General features: G+C 39.3%; 4 protein-coding genes across 5 annotated transcripts; 3 read left to right on the top strand and 1 right to left on the bottom strand.

Moving 5' to 3' along the window:
• Window positions 1-196: 196 nt before the first annotated feature.
• On the top strand, window positions 197-6,927 carry LOC119916864 (peroxisomal N(1)-acetyl-spermine/spermidine oxidase-like). Of its 2 annotated transcripts, XM_038736829.1 has the most exons (10): window positions 306-453; window positions 1,931-2,107; window positions 2,678-2,808; window positions 2,984-3,171; window positions 3,420-3,601; window positions 4,327-4,496; window positions 5,226-5,311; window positions 5,432-5,544; window positions 5,665-5,819; window positions 5,908-6,927. In XM_038736829.1, the coding sequence occupies exons 1-10, from the start codon at window positions 306-308 to the stop codon at window positions 6,058-6,060; spliced, it is 1,503 nt and encodes a 500-aa protein (XP_038592757.1). In that variant the 3' UTR covers window positions 6,061-6,927. The 2 variants fall into 2 exon arrangements, with proteins under 2 accessions (XP_038592758.1, XP_038592757.1); XM_038736830.1 differs by lacking the exon at window positions 5,908-6,927 and having other exon boundaries at window positions 197-453; window positions 5,643-5,776.
• Window positions 6,928-7,907: 980 nt separating this feature from the next.
• On the top strand, window positions 7,908-11,990 carry mtg1 (mitochondrial ribosome-associated GTPase 1). Its single transcript, XM_038736832.1, has 11 exons — window positions 7,908-8,171; window positions 8,267-8,331; window positions 8,754-8,858; window positions 8,952-9,038; window positions 9,148-9,204; window positions 9,531-9,621; window positions 9,720-9,781; window positions 10,079-10,175; window positions 10,330-10,411; window positions 10,520-10,632; window positions 11,688-11,990. The coding sequence occupies exons 1-11, from the start codon at window positions 8,069-8,071 to the stop codon at window positions 11,783-11,785; spliced, it is 960 nt and encodes a 319-aa protein (XP_038592760.1). The 5' UTR covers window positions 7,908-8,068; the 3' UTR covers window positions 11,786-11,990.
• A 52-nt stretch (window positions 11,991-12,042) lies between these two features.
• On the bottom strand, window positions 12,043-13,827 carry sprn (shadow of prion protein). The gene is given in 2 exon segments (XM_038736834.1): window positions 12,043-13,583; window positions 13,585-13,827. Coding segments are annotated over 2 exon segments (477 nt in total). The 5' UTR covers window positions 13,687-13,827; the 3' UTR covers window positions 12,043-13,208.
• A 1,707-nt stretch (window positions 13,828-15,534) lies between these two features.
• echs1 (enoyl CoA hydratase, short chain, 1, mitochondrial) lies at window positions 15,535-19,717 on the top strand. The gene is made up of 8 exons (XM_038737830.1): window positions 15,535-15,691; window positions 17,043-17,240; window positions 17,432-17,559; window positions 18,058-18,157; window positions 18,477-18,581; window positions 18,876-18,995; window positions 19,086-19,153; window positions 19,238-19,717. The coding sequence occupies exons 1-8, from the start codon at window positions 15,601-15,603 to the stop codon at window positions 19,301-19,303; spliced, it is 876 nt and encodes a 291-aa protein (XP_038593758.1). The 5' UTR covers window positions 15,535-15,600; the 3' UTR covers window positions 19,304-19,717.
• The last annotated feature ends 619 nt before the right edge of the window (window positions 19,718-20,336 follow it).

The following is a 20,336-nucleotide window of genomic DNA, read 5'->3' as shown; positions in this document are numbered from 1 at the left end:
TTTAAGATTTTAAGTAGGCTACCCTAGCCTATATGATGATGCTAATAATACTTTAGTCAACATTTTAATGCATGGCTATTTTTACACGGTCGTATTGAGGACTTCTACCACTGCACATTTACAACTCGGTCCAGGTGTCTGTGTCTCCTTAAGAAGGCTTTTATTTTGAAACTCTTAACCGGAAGACGTTTTAGGTGGTCGTCGTCGTCGCCTGTCTCTTTGACCCAGAGGCAGGATATGACCGTTAACCGACGGAGTCAGTTAGCAAGTTAAATGTGTGTATTAGTGCGGAATAAGCTACGACTATGAGAGTGGACGCTAAAATAGTTATAATAGGATGCGGGATATCAGGTGTATCAGCGGCACACAGGCTCGTTGAAGCTGGGTTTCATCATGTGCGGATACTTGAAGCGAGCGCAAGAAGCGGGGGACGAATAAAAACAGGCAGACTGGGTGAGCGACAATGTACTTACAACTTTGACTGCGCTTTCTCTTTCGGGTTTAGTAAATTATAAAAATACATTTTCTTGCGGAGCCTCAAAAGTCACGGTAGGATTTAAAACACTTTAAATAAATAAACACTTTTTCATTCTTTCTCAAGAAGGTTTGCCGTTATCCATCAGAGCAGCTGCTCCACAGAGTAGCTGAGCTGTGACAGGAGCACACAGAAGAAGGCTACTATAATGTTACTTCAGGAGCTTGGGTTTTATTGTCTAAACTATAGGCTATTGCAAGTTAAGGCAAAAGAAATTCAGAAACCCAAATCGGTTCTTTGAGTAGCGTCTGTCCCAGAGTGCTTTATCATAATACTTCAGGGCTCAACAGTAAGGATTGCCCGTTTGCCTGGTGCACACACACACAGCGAAGTCAAGCTACCAATAGCAACCTGCTAACAAATCAAATATTCACATATCCCTGTGATCATCCAGATGAAGGTTAGATTTAAAGTAACCAACAGTTTAATGTTTAACTAACAGTTTGCTCACTTAACAGGATTTTCTGTTCTGATCTCTTCATTCTTTCTAAACTTCACTTAGTATTTCAATGTCAGGAATATGATCTATTTTATTGACATTTTAGATTTGTTTCCAGTGAGATGTTATTAAGTTTATGTACTTTGGTGTTGTAAACATCACTGCTGCTGCTCTATAAACAACAGTTAGTGACTTATTCAAGTAGGCCAATTAAATTTTAATCATGTTCTAAATTTATTCTTTTTCTATTCTTTTATCAATGATAGTAGTGGAATCACTAAAAATCATAAAATCAGCAGTAACCCCTCTCCCAAGAAAATAGCAGCAGGTGAAGAAGTTCATGATAATTTATCACTTACAGCTAAGAGTCCATCAGAATCAGTTAAACTTTGTTGATCCCAGAGTGGTAATTTGTTTTGTTACACTTCTTTGGGCAGAAGGAGTGGGGATTGTTGTACCAATTTTTGATATGCAAGAATGTTTGCTTTGCATCTATGGCAAACCTGTCCTTGTTCTGATTCATTCACTTGATTATTTATAAAGACTAAACATGAAAATAAACTTTAGTCTTGTTGATATTTAATAAGCACTAATAAATCATACAATTTGTATAGGAGCAAGTAAAAATTTGACTTTGGGCAGGTAGATTTCTGCCTGGGCAAGTTGGGGGAAAGAACATTGAACCCTGTAGCTTAAGCTTTAATTTATTTTTGCGTGGAAAAATGATTCCACGCTAAAACTGATCTATCCAAGTAATGTCTCACCTAATTTTGTAAATGTATTGAGCAGACTTAGCTGTGTCTGCTGTAAATCATGTGACTCATAAATTTAAGAGAGAATTGCACAAGCGTTAATTCACTTTAACAACCTATCATAAACAAACAGCAATAAAGTTGCTGTGAAGGAGCAAAAATCCTATTCATTTCTCCAACTGCACAATGTTTATTTTTCTGTAGGTGATAATATTGTTGAGATCGGGGCAAACTGGATTCATGGACCGTCCAATGAAAACCCAGTGTTTTGCCTGGCCCGTCAGTACGGGCTCCTGGATCCAGAGGCCCTCAACCCAGAGAACCAGGCCGCGGACGTCGGAGGACATCCCCCCTGGGTTCCCAACGTCTTCAGCAGTTCAGGTCGCCAGATGTTTTAAAAATCATAGCCTATTTTAAGACTGTATTTTTGTTACACTCTCGTTAATTCTGTATTATTTATTTGTCGCAGTCAATTGCTAAAAGTATCTAATAATAATTGAAAAGCAATAACATAATACAGAGGAGAAGCAGATGTTATTTGCCATCTTATGCTGCCCAGCAGAGATGCATCATGCTGAGCTGCAGCAGGTAGTCGTGTTAGTGTGTCCTCTCCCTGTAGACAGATAGAGTAGATTTCAGATAGACTCACAGTAAGTTGTTAGAGCAGTCTGCTACTGCAGACAAGTCACAAACAAGTCACTGCCACTAACGCAAGTGCTTATTTAAACTAAAACTGGATATAAACATCAGGAACCAGCATTTGAGCAGCTGTAAATTACAGCTATGCTTACAAGTGCTTTTCATTGTTGTATTTAACAGCAGTGTCTTTGATATAGTCTGGTTATTGATTAGCCCACTTACTGTAGCGTGTAAGTGAAGGGATGTAAGTTGGTAAACCTGATGACATATTTTAGTATAAAAAGTATTCTGTGGGTAATGTTATGTTTGCAGGTCGGAAGCTGACTGTTGAGGACATCCAGCCTGCTATAGAGATGTTTGCTGAGCTGCTGAATGAAAGTTCAGAATTTCAGAGTCAAGGAGGAGAACCCTGGCCCTGTTTGGGAGATTTCATACGGTCAGAGGTACATTTCTTTCAGTGACTATAAATAATAATAATACCGGCAGTGTGTTTGTTCGCTACCGATATCAGAGATCAGCTGCCAGCCAGGATCGTCTTGAGTATATCAGATGTTCTTGATAATAAACTCAATCTTGCAAGACTCAAGAGTCTGTTTTGTTGCTTGTTGTGTAGCGCAGGTGCAAAAACGAGCAGCAGATAAGTGGAAAGATATTGATGCAACCTCTAGATCTCTGCAACTGTGTGTGATCAGTAACATGATGAAGGTGGAGTGCTGTGTTAATGGGTCTCACAGCATGGATGAGATGGGCCTGGGGGCCTTTGGCCTGTACAAGACTCTACCTGGACTGGACTGCACATTCCCAGGGTCCGTACTCAAGCAACACACAATATTCATGAAATCATTATTTCCTAAATTTACATATTAATAATCAAAGCATGCACCATTTATTTTAAGGTGACATGAAATAAAGATAACGAAACAAATCTTAATGTTAGTTTACTGATACATACAGTGCATAAGTCTGTTAATTAACTGATTGTTTCAGCACACATGCATAATGTGTGTACAGTATGTGTCCGAATGACTTAGACATTGTTTTCTTTCTTGTGCAGTGGTTATGAAGGTCTAATCAAAAACCTGATGTTGGAGCTTCCCAGTGGTTTAGTGACCTACAATAAGCCTGTGCGCTGTGTCCACTGGAGCAACACAGAGAAGAAAGAAAACCCTGTGGTGATTGAGTGTGACACTGGGGAGAGGATCGCTGCTGATCATGTTGTTGTCACTGTACCTCTAGGTAGACTTAGACGCTAAAATTTAAAAACACAGTTTGCTATGTTCCTTGTCAATGTATGAAACTCTTCACACCACGCACGTGGAGAGATTTAAAGCACACCATAGGCATGACTCAGATAGCAGATACCTCATCAACTTGAAATGACTACTTAATCTAAATTTTGTGAATAGCACTTTTGTACTTAAAGGCCCTGCACACCCACACCGATGTTTTCACTTATTTTTGGCTAATTAGACTTCTGCTCAGGTTGAAGTTTGGTGGCTCTTTCTTAAATTACGTGAGCTTACCAAATTGTACGTATGACCCATCAATAATTATAAAGGTGTAATATCTCCCATCCAATATAAAACTAATAGTCGGGTCAGTCAGATGTCTATAAAGCACAGGCTGTACACATCTACACAGTCGTTATACAACGATGACATGTAAACACCTGTGTGGGTGGACAGTGGGTGTATAGGACCTTTAACATTTTCAGCCAGTTACTGTTGCGTTGGCATTGCCAACATTTTTATGTGGTACCAAAATATGGTATATATTTTAATAAAATTATCCATCTATAGACTAAAGCAAAAACAAAATGAAAGAAATGTATCACAATAAATTAATGAATTAATCAGTGCTGCCTGAGAGAGATCAGCAGCATGAGTGAGGCTTTTACGTAAATTCGAGCTCTTCAGTACCAAGCATAACCTAACTGGCTCTGGGTTCTTCTATTTCATCAGGATACCTTAAGAAGCACCACTCAGCCCTGTTCCGGCCTCCCCTCCCTCTACACAAGCTGCACTCCATCCAGAGACTAGGTTTTGGGACAAACAACAAAATATTTGTGGAGTTTGATTCGCCTTGGTGGGATGCTGACTGTGAGGTCATCCATCTCGTGTGGGAAGATGAGGTGAGGCATGTTGTCAGTGAATAAAAGGTGTACATTTACTGTAAAGTTCATGCATACGCAATGGTGTCTACTACAGCTTTAATAAAAAAATACTGTAATAAACCTAGATTTAGATGTAGATATGTCCCATACAAAGAATATTTCAATTATTAAAGCATTCAAAGGAAGAAGAATCACCGAGGCTTGTTGAGACAGATGAACCTTTATTACACTAAATTAATTTTTCAGTAACTTCAGTAACACTTTTCCCAGAGGTCAAGAGATGATATTGAGAGCACACGTCATCAAGGCTGCCGCATTTTAAGTCTTTCAGTGATGGTGGACCAAAAATGATCGGCTTTAGATAGGAAGGTGGAAGTCTGACAATCTTGGGTAGAGGTGGGCTGCTACCAAAGCCTCCATAAGCAGCATGCAAACCTAGGGAAGACCCTCCTTGATTAGGGGTTTTGCTGGAATATGGGTTATCTTTCCACGAGACCTTTTCCAAGAGGCAAAAATGGGAAAAGTTGACTTAAGTTAACTCTGTTTGGGAGTTATGTCCTTACAGCGGGACTGAGGAGCCTCTGCTGTGATGGTTATCACAGCAGAGAGCTGACCATCTGGGCGGGGGGGGTTAATCACCAGTTCGATATAGTTTTCCTCAAGAACGACAGAATTACCTTTTCACATATGCCAGAAATGTTTGATTTGACACTTGAACTGTTTGTTTTATCTCTTGTCCTGATCCAGGATGTCATGGTGGACCAGGTGCCAGATGTACAGAGATCCTGGATAAAGAAGTTGTTTGGCTTCACTGTGCTCAAACCCACTGAAAGGTCAGTAACCACATTATACACACAAAGGCTGATGCTTGCCTAGCTTGTTTATGTTGTATTTCATTGAAAATAATGATTATTTGATTAGGAATGCAGTCCTGTTTGTGTTTCAACATTCAGGTATGGCCATGTTCTGTGCGGCTGGATCGCTGGGCACGAGTCAGAGTATATGGAGACACTGTCTGAACAGGAGGTCACACACAGCATCACACAACTCATCCGCAGGTTTACAGGTGAGTAATAAGTCATAAGCATCAGGGAACAATACACCTCCATTAAAAGCACATTTCTTCCACAGTAGGAATTTTTTATTTTCTAAAAATGTTTCCAGTGATCTAACTCTGTGTGTTTAGGGAACCCTACAATCACCCCAAGGAGAATCCTGCGCTCCCAGTGGTTTCAAGACCCCTGGACATGCGGATCCTACAGTCACCCAGCAATAGGCTGTTCAGCGCAGGACCTGGAGAACATGATGGAGCCTCTGCCCACAAAGGGATCACAGTCACGGGTACCTACATGTTCATAACACAAATGTGTGCATTGAGCATATTTAAAGGTGGAAAATCCTTTTTATCTAACTTTTTCTCCCGTTTCAGCCCCTGCAGGTGTTGTTTGCTGGAGAGGCTACTCATCCCTGCTATTACTCCACCGTCCATGGAGCTGTCCTCACTGGGTGGAGAGAAGCTGATCGACTCATCTCTCACTACTCCTCCGTCAGTCCGTCAGAGCCACCCAAGTCAAAACTTTAAAAGAACAACGCTGCAATGACATAAAAAGAGATTTATAACTTTATGGCAGGAATTGTGATTCTGATAATGATGTTATTTCATTAAATACATTAAGGATAAAGCTTTAAATCAACTGATGAAAGGCATCTTTATATTAGGTATATTTTTACTGATGAAAAATCAAGGATGAACTTGAAATGACACATGTTGTAATCGTGTACAAATCAGTTCATAACAGTTATAAGAATTAATAGTAACTGGCTGTAACTATAATTGTAAATATGATTAATACATTATACAGTTATAAATACATTCATAAGTCAATCAGTAAATGAATGTGCACATGAATGTGCAAAACAAAATTCATGTACTAATTAAAATGTTTCCTTACTTTTTGAACTTACACAAACTTGGTTCTCACATTATGATTAATTTTGAATGATTTGTTGAAACCATAGAAAGGTTGGATTTTAAAAGGTAAAGCCTATATAAAAGTGTGTAAAAGCACTACAGATGTTCGACTAGGAACCGAACAAGGTTGATGTTGAGACTGAATACTGTAACACCAGAGTTAAACAGCCATCTGGGTTTTGTGATCGTTGTTAAACCGAGGAGTCATTAGAGCACACACTATGTGTATGACAAAAATATTCTGCAGAAAGAAACACACCAAAGGGCAACCCAGAAAGTTTATATTAGAAGAAATGAGTTTGAATGTTTTATTTAACCTTGGCTCAGGGATTTATGACAGCACATTTGCTAAACAAAACTATAAGCCATTTTTCAGGGCCATCTAAGAGTTACTCCGGCCAACACTCCAGCATAGTAGGTGCACCTTAACATTGGTAGCCACCCAACATTAAATGGTAAAAAAAAAAAAAAAAAAAAGAAGAAGAAAAAGGAAAATATTTTAGAGATTATCACATTTGTCAGAGCTGGGGTTTTACTTTTTATATTAAATCTTTTTTTGGCCAATAGAACCACCAGCTGAACTGTACTTACGCAAAACACAAACACACAAACCTGAGGTACTTGTACTTGACTTGAGTCTTTTCTTTTCTTGCCACTTTCTACTTTTTACGCCACTATCCTGATCGGACAGTTTTAGTTACTAATTACTTTACAAATTAAGATTTTTTGCATGCAAAATATGGAAAGAGCTTATAAAATGTTTTGTTGTAAATTAAACTACCCCACAGTTTATACAAGTACAGCTGAAACAATTAATCAATAATCAATGAAGTCCAGTTTCACAAATGTGAGGATTTGCTTTTCCTTTGAATTATTTAAACTTACTTTTTTCATATTTTGAAGTTTGGCCTGTTGCCTGGGCAAAAACACATTCTGGGTTACTGTGATGGCATTTCTTACTATTTTCAGATTTTTATCAATTTAGACAATCTATTAATGGAGAAAATAATCAGCAGATTAATCCATAATTAAAATAATCATTAGTTATAATGGTTCAAATGAGCTCCACCTCAACCAACTGTGAAAGTAAAACCCTGCTTTTACATTAACTTATAAGTAATAATAATTAATGATATGATACATTTATATACATATAGCAGTCGCAGGGGACATTTTACATTGTGTACTTATAATAAAATCACTATCTCTTGGAGCCGTATTGTGTAGGAATTGAATACCTGCCATCAGTGTACATAAAGTATTTTAAACCTTTACTTAAGTAATCAGCATTGATAATACACTCAGCACAATGTAAACATACACATAACTTTAAAAAGCCCTTCTTTGAAAATGAAAAGGAAACGCGCTGAAGTGTAATCAGGAAAATGTGCTTTATGTAATTTTTTCCCCTGCAGAGGGCAGTAGCACACCTACAAGCGTATATACAACAAAAAAGAACACAGAAGAAGAAGTGGATTCGGGTGGGCATGTAAACAGTGTGGTGATCACCTCAGCAACATGTCTAGTGCAGTAGGTTTGGTAGCTATTCGGTCAAAACAACAATTTTATTAACACAAATGAAAGCCTGCAGTTAGTCGTATTTGGATGAACAGCAGCCATGAGACTGTACCAGGCACTCCGTAATGTCGGCAAGTTCAGGACCGTTTTCGACTTCGGTGGACGGGAAGTGGCTCATTGGTTCCCCGGACACATGGCTAAAGGTGACAGCTTTGCTGAAAGTTATCTCCGAGATATGTAAGATGTATGTAGCGGTCACATACTCGCTGTAATAATGGTTTTACCTTCCTGTTTGCAGGACTCAGGCAGATGAGAGCCAGCCTCAAGAGTGTGGACTGCATTATAGAAATCCATGATGCCAGAATATCCTTTTTATTTAATTATTTTTTACTGTATTGATGTTAGAATATAGCAGACCAAGTGCCATCTTGTTTTTAATTACATATTTAACATGTAAGTTAATTCAGGATATCATCATAGCATTAGTATTGTGTTAATATATCTTCTGGTAGTGCCAGAAGCAGCCAGAGTATGCCAACTGCTAGTCTTTCATTGTGTAAGTTTTAGGCTTGTATGTTTCATATGTGTTAAAGCAAATTGCCACCATGCAAATCGTAGTATTGTAGGATATTAAAAGTGTGCACAGTCTAGGGTGAACAAAGTTTTAAAAAAGGCCGAGCATTTTTGCCCTTGGGAGCCAGAGCAGGTTAATCTGATTATGCTGCTATTTACTGCAGAGGTGAAATGAGAACTATATGATGCTTTTTTTCTTTAACATTAAGCACATCCCTTTCTCTGGGAGAAACCCCGCGTTTCAGGAGACTTTGGATGTCAGACCACATCTCCTAATTCTCAACAAGATGGACCTCGCTGATCTGTCCAACAAGCAGGTCAGAAGGCTTGCTGCTGTTGAGGGAGAGTCATTTGTCATCAGCATTTTAAAATTGCCAACACAAAATTATGTCTTTACGTTTACCTCACAGAGGATCCTAAAGAAGCTAGAAAAAAACGGGGTGAGGAATGTTCTCTTCACAGACTGTTTAAAGCAGAGAGACGACAACATCAAAAAGGTAAAGGTTGCCTTGAATGGATACTAAACATTTGACAGAAATTCAGCTGATATGAAATAAAGATTATGGACATGAATGTGCCAGTTATTCCTGTTTTGTTTTTCTGTAGTTGGTGCCAATGGTGGTGGACATCATTGAGAGCAAACCACGCTTTAACAGAGATGAGGTAAGCTTACTCCAGGCAATTTAATAATATATCATCAACTTACGGGGGGGCGGGAGGTGGGGCTACGAATGATAGCCCCTTAGACATTTTACAGCTGTCAGTTCTCTCTGACGGAGGAACTGTGTCTACACAGTTTCTAAACAACCTCAAGCATAATTTCTTGTTACTTATCGCCTAAGATGTACACCATTACCAACTGTGAGCTGTGAACAATGCTCATCAAATAATACAACCCATTTCTCCTTAACTCCAATTCAATCTAATTCTGATTCCAATGGAGGGTAAAACCAGTATATTGGCCTAAACGTGTCATTTGAATCTTTCAGAATATAAATTATTGCCTGATGGTGATTGGAGTGCCGAATGTGGGGAAGTCATCTCTTATTAACTCATTACGAAGAACAAACTTGAAAAAAGGTATGTATAATGAAGTAGTAGATAGTTGTTTGATATTGATTCGGTATGATACGTCTCCTCCTCAATAATAAATATTAGTAATGATACACCCATTCCAGGTCGTGCATCTCGAGTCGGTGGGGAGCCAGGCATTACAAAAGCAATCCTGACTAGAATTCAGGTGAGTGCAGGAGACATCTTTGTATTTGTGTGTGTGTGTGTGTGTTCATGGGTTCATTGTGGGTGCGTGTGTGTGTGTGTGTGTGTGTGTGTGTGTTCATGGGTTCATTGTGGGTGCGTGTGTGTGTGTGTGTGTGTGTGTGTGTGTTCATGGGTTCATTGTGGGTGCGTGTGTGTGTGTGTGTGTGTGTGTGTGTGTGTGTTTATGGGTTCATTGTGGGTGCTTGTGTGTGTGTGTGTTCATGGGTTCATTGTGGGTGCGCACATTTATAGTATTTGCAACTGTCTTTGTCCTCAGGTGTGTGAGCGACCCATAATGCACCTGTTGGACACGCCAGGAGTCTTGCCTCCTAAGATTGAGAGTGTTGAAACAGGCATGAAGCTTGCTTTATGCGGTGAGCAGAACAGGATTATTATTTTTTTCCAACATAATTAGTGTCAAACCATGTGGAAACTTGTTGTACTGTTTTCAGTGGGATTGCTGTTACATCTGTCTGCATATGAGGTTTTTCCAATGGGCTCAACAAAGTTTTTTCTTTGCTTCTCCAGGAACTATTCTGGACCATTTAGTTGGTGAAGACGTTATCGCTGACTACTTACTGTATTCTCTGAACAGGCTAGGGAGGTTCAGGTGTGGCTTATCTCCCTAAATAATAATAGAGGGAACTTTCATGCCTTTTTTATTCCTTTTGCTTGACCTTGCTGTGATTGTTAACGGCATGTGTTTGTTTATGTGCAGTTATGTGGAGAAATATGACCTCCAGGAGCCGAGCGATGACATCCAGCACGTCCTCAAACGCATTGCTGTAAAACTTGGAAAGACTCAACGGGTCAAAGCCATCACTGGAGTGGGTAAGAAAGTGCTAATCCTGCAGACACTTGTGCTACATACAGTATTATTGACTAGCTATCTCTTAGTTTGATTGATTTAAAGGAATAGTTTGACATTTTGAGAAATACGCTTATTTGCTTTCTTGTCAAGAGTTAGACGAGAAGAACGATACCACTCTCATTTCTGTACAGTGAATATGAAGCTGCAATCGGCAGCATGTTAGCTTAGCTTAAAGACTGGAAACATGGGAAACCAGCTAGCCAGGCTCTGTCCCAAAGGTAACAAAATCCAGCTACCAGTAGCTCTAAAGCTCACTAATTTACACTTTATATCTCATATGTTTAATCCGTGGAGAGAAAAAGGGGGCAGATTCACTGGATAATAACTTTTTGTCAAGGATAACAAATGAACCCAATGAAAGTAAAGAGTAAAGGAAAACCACCCAATCTGGTGACCATAGCCAAGCATAGTGACGGCCTAGTGACAACCAGCAGAGGCACCAGGAAGTCACTCTTGGCCAAGAAACAGTCCCATACATTATCCTCCATAAACCCACATTTTGTGTCTAAACAAATATATAACGTGTTAATTAGTGATCTTCAGAGGGTGCTGGTTGCTGGGCTTTGCTACTTCTGGATTTACTGTTTCACCCTAAGCTAACACGCTGCTGGCTGTAGCTTCATGTTGGCATCAATCTTCTCACCCAACTTTTTGCAAGAAAGCAAATAAGCATGTTTCCCAAAATATCAAATTATTCTTTTAAGATGGTATTAGCGCTATTTACATATTTAACAAATCCTGATGTAGTAACCAAACTAGCATCAGAGCGGAAAAAACAACCTATCAAGCAGTTTAACAGCGACTCCCACAGAATATGCTTTCTGAATACTAATAAATGTGTATTTCATGCTGAACCTCTTGCCCTCGTGCAGGGTAAAATCCACATCAGGATTAGTTTGAGAATTAAGGGGGGAATATGTGCACTATCACTTCAGATTGACGGTTGGATCGCCATCATATCAACACCTTAAAGAGTGGTCCCATAATGAAAATGTTTGTTGCTCATCTCCCTCAGGGAACATTACCATCACTGTCCCAAACTACACAGCAGCAGCTTATGATTTCATAAGAGCCTTCAGGAAAGGAGAGCTCGGACGAGTAATGCTGGACTGACCTGAGCCAATTTAATGAAGATAAACGGAGACAACCTGCAAGGATTTATATTTAACCATGAAAGCGTCATCAAGGGAATATAGTCCGTCTTTGTCCTCATGCCTTTGACATTTTGGGGACATGATGTTTTGTTTATAGATGACGTAAAAAGTCAGCAAAGCACTGGATCCTTTTGTAAATAAAAGAATTGAACTTGATTCAGGTACAACATTTTTTTCCTCAGTTTTTCTTTTAGAATACACAAGGCAAATATCTGACACGGTGTAAACAGGAAATTTATTAGCATGAAGACGGTGATAACAAACACTTTATTTATTATGTACAAGTGTTGTAGTATTTAATAGAGTGCACTTATAGAAATGGAACAGTCTGTTGCTCCTGAGTGTCTACTGCAGGTAAAAAGCTCTCCTGGGATGATGGACAGAAAACCTTCAGAGGCGTGAATAACAGTGAGAGCAGCAGTTTGTTTTCTAGTGTCCCTCCCATACTTAGTTCGTACACAAGTATGAATTAGCTGAATTTCAGGCGTTATAAAAGGGTATGAATTGCACACAAATTCGAGATGATTGTGGAAAATGCAGATGAGCTTTCCCAATACTCTAATTTGCCTGGCCTTATTCTAGAGGATCATCTTTATGGCTGCACAATTGACCGCCACCATAAATCTTTCAGATCACTGAGCAAGATCTTTAAATCCTGTCTTGAAATGAGAACAGAGTAAAAAACAAACTTGACTTATTTTTAAAAGCAAAAAATGGCCAATTGACGAATTTTTAAAAAAGATACATGAGTTTTAATGTTGGGCTCAATATTGCTGCTGCCAACTTGGTGTCTTTAGTCTTGATGGTCACCTGCAGCAAGCCCAGGCTTTATGTTTAGACCAAAGTCTGCTAATACATACAAATAATTTACCGCAGTTGTACTGAGCAGTGATATTGGTCATTCATTTTGTGGGTTTTTTTGTTGTTTTTTTTATGAAAATAAAGATTTTTAAGCTATAACTGAGTTGGCAAGACAATTAAATTTGGCAGTCAGAGGTTTAATTGACATTTTTCTGATAAAACACTTTCTTTAATTAGATATAGAAACCAGCTTGAGGGCAGGAAAATAATATTTTTCTTGAGTTTGGCCCCAGTTACACAGTCACGCAGAGATTTGACAAAGAGTCTTTGAGAGGTGAATGTCACATTGAATACTGTGCTGCATGTTTGTCCATTTATATAGATAAAAAAATAATATACAGTACAGTGATGGGTTTTTTTTTTGTGGTCTTGTTGTCCTTCCCTCACTGTGTTGCACCTCTAACTTGTAGCATACTTTCCAGTGCAGGTTCCAGCCAGTCCTGCACATTATAGTCAGATCCAGGACAGAAGCTCAGTCCTAGACCAAACCAGGAATTTATCCCAAAGAATAACCTGAACATCTACAGTATACTGTCCAGTAAGACTCCATATTTTGAAGAAAATGTTGCAATAATGATAGAAACCATTTGAGAGAGAGAAGATCCATTTTGAGTTGAGCTTGACATTTGTGCATCAAAATAATTGGTCCTATTGAAGTAATCCAGCTCTTCATCTGAGCTGTCGTCTTTGCTGCGGCGGTAGGCAGAGGCGTACCATTTATCCGCTGTTAAAGCCACAGCTGCGCCTGCTGCTGCTGCACTCGCCACCCTCACCGGGGATGCCCGCCCCGACACCCTGAAGCGAGAGCGGGTGCCTCCATAGGCGCCTCCTCCCCGGTAGCTCCCCGCTGTGGAGCTGCGGGAGGGGGAGCCTCGGGAGGACCCCCGGGACCCCCCCGCGACCGCCCTTGGAAAGCGCTGGCTCACAGAGGAAAGCAGCGAGCAGGAGGCAAGTCCAGCATGTTGCAACCACCTGGTTCATCCCTGACATCTGTGACATAACGGAGAAGCACACTTGAGTCCTACATGTGGTGGTAAAGCTGCGCCTTTACTGTGTGAAATGGAGACATTAGTCTATCCTGAGCAAACAGCTGCAGCTAATGCTTTCTGTTCACTGATCAGTTCTGCATACAATTCAGAATATCACCCTAAACTAATAGCCTATGCTAGACAGCCTACTGATCAACAAATGTGAGATGTCCTTGTAATGTTCAGTGTTGTTGTTGTTGTTGTTGAATACGGTTTAAAGACACATTTCTGTGCTGCAGATTAGCTCTCTCCATTAAAGTAGGTCATTTTAAAAATAAATATGCTCACTAGCAAAGAATTGCTGTTGGCTCTCAGCCTTCACAAGAAATAATATTCCGTCTATGGATGATTATGAAGAAAATGCGAAATATGGCATGTTTATCAGCAGTAAAAGGCCATTACTGGAAATAATTTTTTGAGATCTAACTGTGCCATTAAATAAATGTGCAAATGTTTTCATTATTGTAGGCTGAGAACGATGTCTTATTAATAAATGCATGTAGCCAACAATGCAAATGCATGCATTATGTTCAACTCACTATACTGTCATAAATTAGCCTGTGTACGCTAGTGTATTGAAGCCTGAAGGAATCACACCACCGTTTAAAAAGAAATGAATTGTATGCGTACACCCACGCCCATGCTAACCAGTATATCCCAGTGCCTGGTGCTTACCTTATTTCCGTGTGTTTTATCCCTGCTTATGTTTTGGCACTCGGAGGAAAGATAAAAGGAGATTGTCACGGACGATGCAGGCTCGTTCACCCAGATGAGTGCGAGAACGCGCAGCGCGCTCACACCAGCAGAATGACGTCATAAAGTATGCATCCAGCGTATAGACAACTGAGTTTCATACTCTATGATCTCAACGAGTATGAAACACTGTCAGTCTTGTCACAAACTATACGCTTATTTTGGATTTTGTGCCTTTGCTTTTTTTATTTTTACTTTACTGACTGATTCATTTCTCCATCCCTTTTGTGTATAAAGTAATAACTTGATGAGGATAAATTTTTGAGAAGTTTCTCTCCGAAACTGAAAAGGGAGGCCTCCTGCTGATGAACAAACTCAATGTGTGATCTCTTTATATAATCCTTTTGTAAAAATCCCCACAATGGGATTTCGTGATTGATGTAGGCTATATTTTACCAAATATGTTTAAGCCTTTCAAAAATGTTTGATGTAATAATCTTCAATTTATACTAAAACACTTATAGTGAAGACAGATAGTCTACAGATAGTGTAACATAACGTTTTCGAGATAATCTTATAATAAAAAAATGTATATTAGACAAATGTTCAAATAAAAATAATAGGCCTACTGTTAGTGTTACTAATGTAAGCCTAAATGAAAATGGTATTATAGATAATATCTATTCATATCCATATAATATATATATATATATATATATATACTTACAGTACAATGTAACTGCTGCATATGCTGCATATTTTACTTTCTCTCTGTCCATACTGTTAATACTGAAATACTGCTACGGTTTATATCTTATAATATTTATATCTACCTCTCACTGTTATTTATATATTACCTCTATGTGTACGTTACTCTGCACTTAGCCTAGACTGCTTTTTGCACTTCTGGTTAGATGCTATTTTGTTCTCTCACTTGTCCTGCTCGTACTGTATGCAAGTTAAATGTAATGTAAAAAAAAAAAAAATTTAATGAAAATACGAAAAAATAATGAACATGAAATAAAGCAAATTTTATTTAATTTCAACACCAGACACCAGATGGCAGTAAAGCGAGTTTGAGAACATCGTGATCGTACCATATGGAAAACACCAACGAAGAAGAAGACGCACGTAGAAGGAGCTGCCAGCGATCTGGGAGCAAAGTTCAGCCCAAGCTGCTGCCATCGCTGTCATGGCTTTCCTCTGCAGAAGTGCTGCATCGCTCCTGAAGCCCTCCAGAGCAGCGCCGACCGTCCTGTCTGCTGCTCGCCTCTACAGCTCAGGTGCGTGTTTAAAACCCAGCCCAGACTGTGTTTATTTATATTATACATGATCAACTAAAACAGTTAGCTCTGCCACAATGTCAACCTGCGTCACTGAATGTGCGACGAAGCAGGCTGCTAACGTTGAACTTATTCTTCTGTATAGTGTTTTTTGTACCACAAAACGTTTAAATGCTGAATTTTAATGGAAGATAATTTCATAAGATGTTGTTGGCATGATGACCCTTAGTATGCAAATAGTAATTCCACCCTAAAATGGAAATCATAGGTGTTATTTCGATAACAGTGTACAGCCCAGATATTATTTGTGGATTTGAATCTCATCTGATTTATTTATGGATTTCAGACATTATTAAATTCAAGGGATGACTTTTTAAAGAGAAAACACTTCATTCCAGCATGGTCCCAAGATGTTGAAAGAATAACCCCAAGACATGCAGCATAAAACTAAACGCTAAAATCCTGAAAAAATTAACATCACTACACATGAAATAAGAAATGCCCACATCAAAACACCTAAGTACATTTTAATATAAAACAAAGCTCATCAGACTGTGGTGACTATTTCAGTCAAGAGACAGATCATGAAGCTGATCCACAGGTGTGGCTGAATCATTTCACTCATGGTGATTTTACAGGTACGTGGGCAGATATGCAGGGATCTACAAAACATTTCCCTAATATTTTACATGACACCCAGAAATATTCTAGTGCATGGATGATGGATGTCTTTCTCATAAACCTGTGTAAAAATAAATAAATAAATAAAAAATAGGCAAGATTGGCTATTTATTTAGTGTTTACTAGGATATGATTTATGTTGTCTATGTTGTATTAGGGGTTTTGTTATAGACAGTCTGACTATGGAAGCCTATAGGGAAGTATAAAAAAAATTATGTCAACTTGAAACTGTGATATTGTGATCTGTTTTTAAGAATGACTGTAAAACCTGTTCAACTCAGACCGCTTTGGTGACCCATCACCTGGTTAGAGGACTATACAGTTAACAAGTCAACAGAACAGTGACAGGCAGTGTACAGGGTATGGGCGATCTTGAAAAGTCTGAAAGGGCAGTGAATTCGGTTTCCTCAACTTAAAAAAATGGTATCCAGGTTGGTTAACGTATTGAATTGTATCATTAGGCATTATTGTTATATATTGTTGAGAAGGTCTGAAAAAAGTGATATAATAATAAATTATTCTAGGCTATATCATCCCTAATTTCATACTTTGGCCAGTAGTACAGAGAAAATGGCATTATATGTAGTAGTGTTCCTAACTTCACAAGTTTAGACCACTAAGGGCACAAAAGTGTCATCTGACCGTCAGTGTTGGTTCTGTCTTCATGCAGGTGGTCAGTATGAGTATATTTTGGTGGAAAAGCGAGGTGAGAAGAATAATGTGGGTTTCATCCAGTTGAACCGGCCTAAGGCTCTGAACGCTCTGTGTGACGGGCTGATGAAGGAGATGGGAAAGGCCCTGGATGACTTTGAAAATGACAGCGACATCGGAGCCATCGTCATCACTGGCAGTGACAGAGCCTTTGCTGGTGAGGGAACTTATTTTCTGTACCTGTGTTTGCATTTTACCTCCTGTGAGGAGCAACAATACGTTTTTTACACTTATATATTTTAACAGTCCGATCCTGAAATGTTTTCTGACATTTGAGTTTGTTTTACTCTCTTTGTGTTTTAAAATGTGTTCTGTTTTATTGTAAAGCACTTTGTAACTGTTTTTCAGCGGGGGCAGACATTAAAGAGATGCAGAATCGAACCTTCCAGGAGTGTTACGGTGGAAACTTCCTGGCTCACTGGAACAGAGTGTCCACAGTGAAGAAGCCTGTGATTGCAGCTGTCAATGGATTTGCTGTGAGTGTCTTTTATTTTTTTTTATTTCATTTGTTTTAATTGAGGGGAGGTGAACATATATATTGAAAAATATACAATCCTTACCTTTCTTCTATCTCTCCAACCTATTTTCCTATGTGTTTTTTTTTTTTTTTTTTTTTTTTGTTTTTTTTTTTCGATCCTTTCCCCTCACCTGAGGTATTTCAAGTCTAGGATTTCAGTTTTACTTGTCATTTAAAGTTTAATTTGACTGTTTTAATATCCAGATTTGATTTATCCGCCAATCTTGTACACCTTCATTGTCCTGACCGAAATCCATGAAAACAGCTCCAGGCCAAATAGACTGGGGTGTCCACATAATTTCGGCCACATAGCGTAACTTTTAATCCAGTATTTGATCAGTTCATGATGCACAAACTGTATTAAATATATACTAAAGAAGAGTGAGACCTTCAGTGAAAATCTCTTTCACTCCTTGTGCTGTTGCTGTGTTTCATACTGTACGTTCTGCTGTTTCAGCTGGGTGGAGGCTGTGAGCTGGCGATGATGTGTGACCTCATTTATGCCGGAGAGAAAGCGCAGTTCGGCCAACCAGAGATCCTGTTGGGGACCATTCCTGGTAAAGACCCATTTCTGTCCTCTTTCCTTCCTGTGCAGATGACTTCCTTACACTAAGGCAAGGATTATACTTTCCGCGTCAGAGGGGGTACGTGTAGGGTTTGAGCAGCAACTAGCACTACCAGGGCAACAACCGATATACTGCGTATGTGTGGAACGTGTCCGCCAAGCTGACTGCAGAAGGTAGTATAAACAGAAGTAGTCCGCGGGGCCCGCATCTGTCCGTGTCCACGTCCGCTCCCGAGTTTATTTGAGGCTTAAGGTTACTGTTGCTAAGGTTGCTGTTGGAGCAGCTGTTCATGACGTCTGTCTGTCTGCAGGGGCGGGGGGCACCCAGCGGCTGACCCGTGCGGTGGGCAAATCCCTGGCTATGGAGATGGTACTCACAGGAGACAGAATTAATGCGCAGGAGGCCAAGCAATCAGGTAATGGCAATCTTGCTGTGAAGTCAATTTGCTGATATGTTTTGGATTTTGAATGAAGGACTTTTGCTTGTAGTGGAGTATTTTTAGATTGTTATATTGGTATTTTTAATTTAAGTAAAGGATCAGAGTACTTCTTCCACTTCTGGGGAGATGTTAAACATTTTAAAGCATAGACATGCATTTGACTACAGGTGGAATATGTTCTTCTTACATTAGGCTGTGCCAGTGGCTCTAATAAACTGTCAGCTCTTCACATATTTATTACATGTTTCAGTAGCTTTTTGTGTTTCCCAGGTTTGGTGAGTAAAATTTATCCTGCGGAACAGTTGGTGTCTGAAGCTGTTAAATGTGGGGAGAAAATTGCTGCCAACTCCAAACTGGTTTCTGCTATGGCTAAAGAGGCTGTTAACGCAGGTGTGTAAACTAATTTTTAAAAAGTTGAATATCTTAAAACCTACTCAACTGAAAATGTTTTGTCTGACTTGTCCCTCTGTGTGATTGCAGCTTTTGAACTGACTCTGGCTGAGGGTAATCGTTTGGAAAAGCGCTTATTCCACGCTACTTTTGCTACGGTGAGTAGAAGAGCCTATCCGAGAGCGAGCCAGTGACAGTTGACAGTTAGCTCATGATGCGCGTGTCTGTGTTTTCTCCTGCAGGATGATCGTAAAGAAGGCATGACAGCATTTGTGGAGAAGAGAAAGGCCAGTTTCCAGGACAAATAGGAAAGAGCAGATCAAGAGCTTGGCAAATTTCCTGACATGAGCGGGTCATTTCCTTATCTGCAAGTTGAATGATGAATAAATCCTGATGGTAGTGGAACATATAAGCTGTTTAAATTAGGATTTTTCACTGAGTGAGTGCACAAGGGTGGCTTATCACAGTGAACCCCTTCCTGCTGAGGCTCAGTATCAACAGCGAGTGCAGGGGGTTTGTATGTGAAACCATTTGATTACCGTGTTATAGTCAGTGTGTAATCGGAGGAATCAGTCTTGTTGACTTGTACTGACTTTGCCTTTTCATTTTCACTGTCAAATGTTTGTCTGCTCTTTTTGTAGGCAACGTATTGCTGTGTACATATTACAAATAAAACTCTAGAATAGCTTTCAGTTGGCTACTGTCACTGAGACATGAACAGACACTGTTACAGATAATGGGGTGTTCCTTATCACATGATTACATGTTATTCACGTGTGCCTACTTGTAACACAGAATTATCCTGGTTTCAGAAGCTGATTTCTAATGTCTCTTTGAAAGATAGAAGAAGTTCAGTAAATGCGGTCTAAAACTCGACTCAACCATTGTGTACTTCACACCACTAGATGTGGCTCTTGATGCAACTGAGTGAAAAGTGGCAATTATAAGCCCAAGTCATAACAAAACAACAGCCATGCATCAATCTACCAAAAGGAAAACACACTTTATTTAATTTCTTAAGTAAAAGTTCCACATGAAATGGCTTCAAATGTGATGGGCCTACTTAAGGTACTATAAAAAGACACTGCTCCATAATTTCTGGCAAAAAATGATAGACTTGGAGTTTAGGATAACTACATATAATTTAATTTAAATTTGAGGTGCTGTAAAAACACATTACTCCATAATTCCATGTAGTAGCCTAGGCTATGGGACACATGTTACAGAAATACTTTATTCACATTATTTATTCCCGGTATTACACTGAATGAACATTGAAACAATAGGAAGTTTCATATAAGTAGTCGGCCACTTTAAAGCTACCGCAAACCCCACGAAGTA

The sequence above is a fragment of the Micropterus salmoides genome, unplaced genomic scaffold, assembly GCF_014851395.1.
Source record: "Micropterus salmoides isolate LMB-PRFRI ecotype aquatic unplaced genomic scaffold, ASM1485139v1 Ms_hic_scaffold_22, whole genome shotgun sequence".
Classification (NCBI taxonomy): Eukaryota; Metazoa; Chordata; class Actinopteri; order Centrarchiformes; family Centrarchidae; genus Micropterus; species Micropterus salmoides.
This window is presented reverse-complemented; position numbering and strand designations above follow the sequence as displayed.

Bases quoted from the DNA above. Each gene is read 5' to 3' on its own strand.
- LOC119916864 (XM_038736829.1), top strand. From the start codon at position 306: ATGAGAGTGGACGCTAAAATAGTTATAATAGGATGCGGGATATCAGGT. The intron at 3,172-3,419 runs GTCCGTACTCAA...TTTCTTGTGCAG, and splicing joins CTGGACTGCACATTCCCAGG to TGGTTATGAAGGTCTAATCA. The intron at 5,312-5,431 runs GTCAGTAACCAC...TTCAACATTCAG, and splicing joins GTGCTCAAACCCACTGAAAG to GTATGGCCATGTTCTGTGCG.
- mtg1 (XM_038736832.1), top strand. From the start codon at position 8,069: ATGAGACTGTACCAGGCACTCCGTAATGTCGGCAAGTTCAGGACCGTT. The intron at 8,172-8,266 runs GTGACAGCTTTG...TCCTGTTTGCAG, and splicing joins CCCCGGACACATGGCTAAAG to GACTCAGGCAGATGAGAGCC. The intron at 8,332-8,753 runs ATATCCTTTTTA...AACATTAAGCAC, and splicing joins TAGAAATCCATGATGCCAGA to ATCCCTTTCTCTGGGAGAAA.
- echs1 (XM_038737830.1), top strand. From the start codon at position 15,601: ATGGCTTTCCTCTGCAGAAGTGCTGCATCGCTCCTGAAGCCCTCCAGA. The intron at 18,158-18,476 runs GTAAAGACCCAT...GTCTGTCTGCAG, and splicing joins CCTGTTGGGGACCATTCCTG to GGGCGGGGGGCACCCAGCGG. The intron at 18,582-18,875 runs GTAATGGCAATC...TGTGTTTCCCAG, and splicing joins GCAGGAGGCCAAGCAATCAG to GTTTGGTGAGTAAAATTTAT.